Below are 4,085 nucleotides of genomic sequence, written 5' to 3'. Positions count from 1 at the left end.
CCCTTTGTTTCTTTAAAATCTTTTTCTGTATCAAGTTTTAATAATTCCTCCTCCTTTAATTTCTCTTCATCTGCTATTATAGAAAAAACACTTGCTAATAATGACTTTAACTCATTTGTCATTTCCTTCTCAATCACTAAAAACAAACCTTCTAAACCTGATATTCCTATATCTAATTTATATAAAAAATCTGCCTCTTCCTGTTTCTTCTTCTTCTCTTGCTTCTCTTCATCCAACCTTCTTTTCTCCTCTAATCTTTCTTGTTCCTCCTTAACCTTAACTTCTTCTCTTCTTTTTTTTCTCTCATCTTTTTTTCTCTGTTTTGAACTTGTACCTTCTTTCTTAACATCTTGTCTTGCTTTTTCTACTGATAATTTCTTCTCTGATTTATCACCTTCTTCCAACAGTTTCTCTATCTTCTTTTGTTTTGTACTCTTCTTCTCCACTGATTCTTTAGTTGTTTCCTTCTTTTCTTCATCCTCTTTCTTCTTCTTTTCTTCATCCTCTTTCTTCTTCTTTTCTTCATCATCCTTCTTATCTTCCATTCTCGTTTCTAAAATGGAACTCATTTTTAACATCTCGTCAAACCTTTTTGCTAGTCTTGTCTTTTTCTTAGATTTTGTTGAATCTGATTCTTTAGTTGGTTGTTCTTCTGTATCACTGTCTTTAGGCTTAACAAGTGTCTTCTTTTCAAATCCTCTAGATGCATAATCCTTCTTCAAAACTTGATCTAATAATTTCATATCCCTCTTCTCTTTTCTAAACTTTTTAATATTATAATTACTCTTTTGAATTCTAGATAATTCACCTGTAAAAGTAATAGATACTTCTTCATACAATTTTATTGCTTGTTCCAATAAAAATGACAAGTATTTAATATCTTTATATTTCAAAAATAAGTCCTTTAAAAGTAAAAGTGCTGATAAAACATATTTATAAGCAGATTTACATGATGAAAGTATCTTTTCCTTATTAACATCTTCATAAATACTCTCTAAATAAATATTACACTCATTTAATGAAGTTAAACCTAACTTATCTCTCACTTTTTTACATACTTTCTTTTTTATATCCTCAGGTAATAATGTCTCTGTTAACCTTTTATCTTTTGCACGATTAACTCCTTTTACCACTTTGGTTATTTTATCAGCGTTCTTTATCTTTAAATCATCATTGAAAAGATTAATTAACATATTCACAAAATCTATAAGCTTTAATGCATAAAATACAATAATTTCTATTTCCAATACTTCTTCCTCATCAAGACCTCCCACATTAAAAAAATTATTATAATATTCCTCACCAACCTTTAATTCTTCTTCTGTTAAACCTGAATCTTTTGTTTCCAGTTCTTGCAAGTATTTACTGGCTAATTCCATATTCTTTTTCTGAGATGATCTTGCTTCCTCATCAATAAAAACAAAAATGTCCTCTATATCTATCCCAACTTCTAGATTCTTCATTATTTCCTCATTCTTTCTAATAAGCTCCTCCAACTTTTTTTTAGACATTTTACTGTGATCTTTTGTAGATTTTATAAATAAACTCATTAATTCTACAAACATTTCCACTAATAAACGTATAAAATCCTTAAATAATGGTAAAATATCAACATCTAAAAACAAGATAAGAAAAATTAACAATTTTTCTATTGATTTTAATATTCTATCTTTATTAATATAGACAAATTCAAGATAATATTTACCTCCACCTGAATAATATCCTTCAAAATTTATTAATATATCCGCATTCCCGTATCTACATAGTTTAAAGAAAAGCTTTTTTAAACTGATTTCTGTATGTAAATCCTGAAAAACATTATATTCTACAGTCTCGTAAAATGTTAATGAAAAAAGTTGAAAATAGTTCAAATCAGTAGGTATATTATCAGGATTAAAGATTGTCACATACTTTAAAATCAGTAATATATATAAAAACACCAATCTTAATAAGTACATAGCAGATAAATCTAAAATTTCAGAATCACCATTTGACAATAATTCTCTCAACTCATCTGAAGGATCTGAATTAGATTTCTCCGCTGGTGCTTCTGCACCATAAGTAAATATAAAATATAGAATAAACACTAAAAAAAACAAATATAACATACACCTCATATTTATTAACCTCTAGATACCACCATTTTTTTTCCCTTTTTTTTTTTTTTTTTTAGCAGTTAACACTAACATTTTCCCTTAATAGATTATCTTTTAATTTAATAAAAATTTCATGATTTCCCGCCTTTTACTATAAATGTTTTTCACCTTAAATATCGGTACCTTTATTTTAATAATTGATGAATACTTGGTACAATCTTCTTATTTATGGAAAAAAAACTATTCTTGTGTTTCTTAGAGTGTAAATAAGAGTTTTAGTTTAATTGAAAAATGAATTTAGATTCTATTTCATTATATAACTGCTTTTTAACTATACATTTACTTCATATTTAAACAAACATATATATTTAATTGAGCTCCTACTTTACCTTAATAAATAAATAATGAAAATAGCTATCCACTTTAATCTTGTTATTTGTGGAAAAGTATTACTTGTGTTTTTTTGAATGTCAACAAGAGTTTTAGTTTGTATGTCATTATTACTGTGTATGTATATATGTATATATATACACACTTGTCTATCTCTTAATTAAATTCCTATTTTAATTTAATAAATGAATAAATAATGAAAAAATTCATATACTTTAATCTTCTTATTTGTAGAAAAGAAAAAACTATTCTTGTGTTTTTTTGAATGTCAACAAGAGTTTTAGTTTGTATTTCATTATTACTATGTATGTATATACACACACTTGTTTATTCATATTTATATTCTCTATTCTAATTAATCAATATCCGCTACTGTCCTCTATGACATTTTTTCTATATTAATAACTAAATCTAAAGGCGCCAAATGCAATATTAATTATTATGTAGTGAAAGAGAAGAAAAAAAAATATATGAATCAAGGAATCAGTTATTATTTTCACTGATGTGTTTATTAATATGAAGAAATTGCCATTACTTCTTTTTATAAAGAAGTATATTTATGTTTGTTTAATATGCATCAGTATTTTCATTATTCATGTAAACTCTGAGAATTTTAATCATGAACACTTTAAGGAATTGGATGATCTTCAATCTACTATAGAACAAAAAACATCAATTTTAATTAAACATAAAGAATCTATTGGTAATACTGGTTTGAATCAACTTATTTTAAAGTTAATTGAAGATTTGGGCGATATTAATAAAGAAATTTTTAATCAACATTTTAAAAATATTGAGATTATTCAATCATTATTATCAATAAATGATGAATTTTTATCAAAACACAAAAATCCAAAACACGATTATTTAAATAAATACAAATATTATTTAAAACAACTCAAGGATTCTGATTTTCAATATAAAGAAAAAATTCAACATGTTGATTTAAATCATAAAGATAAATTAGGTAAATTGGAATTAAATCCACCAATTTTAGGTAGTCAAATGCCTGATGATCATCAGAAAACTATTGTTAAAAAAAGAATTATCCCAAATTTATCATCTTTTGATTTTGATTCTGCTAAATCTAAATACAAACTTATTGTTGAAAATGACAAATATAGAAAAGAAAAAAAACGACAACAATTAGAAAAAGTTAATAATACTCAAAAATCACAAATTCAAAATCTTCAAAAACAAATATCAAAACTAGATAATATTATTAAGAATATTGATGAATATCATAAAGTTGAAAATAGGAAATTAATTGAAGATCTAAATAAAGAAATTTTAGATGGTAAAGAATCAATTGAATTTTTGGAATTAGAGAATAAATTATTGTTTGATAAATTAATTAGTAATAAAAATCAATTAAAATATTTGATTGATAAATTAAAAAATAGTGAAGATCAAATTCTTTCTCTAAATAATAAATTAAAAGAAATGATCAAGATTATAGATGATCTAGTACATAAAATCAATATTCTTATTGAACAAAATAAGGATTTACAGGTTAGTACAAAGAAAGATTTATCTAAAGATCAACCAGATTTATATTTAAAATATCACAAACCTCAAATTAAAACTCTAGATCTTAAA

General features: G+C 24.5%; 2 protein-coding genes across 2 annotated transcripts; one reads left to right on the top strand and one right to left on the bottom strand.

The window, feature by feature from the left end:
- Window positions 1-148: 148 nt before the first annotated feature.
- On the bottom strand, window positions 149-2,117 carry FG386_003563 (uncharacterized protein; the record flags this gene model as incomplete). The annotated part of the gene is made up of 2 exons (XM_067342831.1): window positions 149-2,086; window positions 2,111-2,117. Coding segments are annotated over 2 exons (1,945 nt in total), but the record flags the coding sequence as incomplete, so codon positions are not given.
- Window positions 2,118-3,002: 885 nt separating this feature from the next.
- On the top strand, window positions 3,003-3,998 carry FG386_003562 (uncharacterized protein; the record flags this gene model as incomplete). The annotated part of the gene is made up of 1 exon (XM_067342830.1): window positions 3,003-3,998. A coding segment is annotated over one exon (996 nt), but the record flags the coding sequence as incomplete, so codon positions are not given.
- Window positions 3,999-4,085: the final 87 nt, after the last annotated feature.

Source organism: Cryptosporidium ryanae (assembly GCF_009792415.1).
Source record: "Cryptosporidium ryanae isolate 45019 chromosome Unknown contig_86, whole genome shotgun sequence".
In the NCBI taxonomy this organism is placed as follows: Eukaryota; Apicomplexa; class Conoidasida; order Eucoccidiorida; family Cryptosporidiidae; genus Cryptosporidium; species Cryptosporidium ryanae.
Note: the sequence above shows the minus strand (reverse complement) of the source record. Positions and strands in the feature narration are given on the sequence as shown.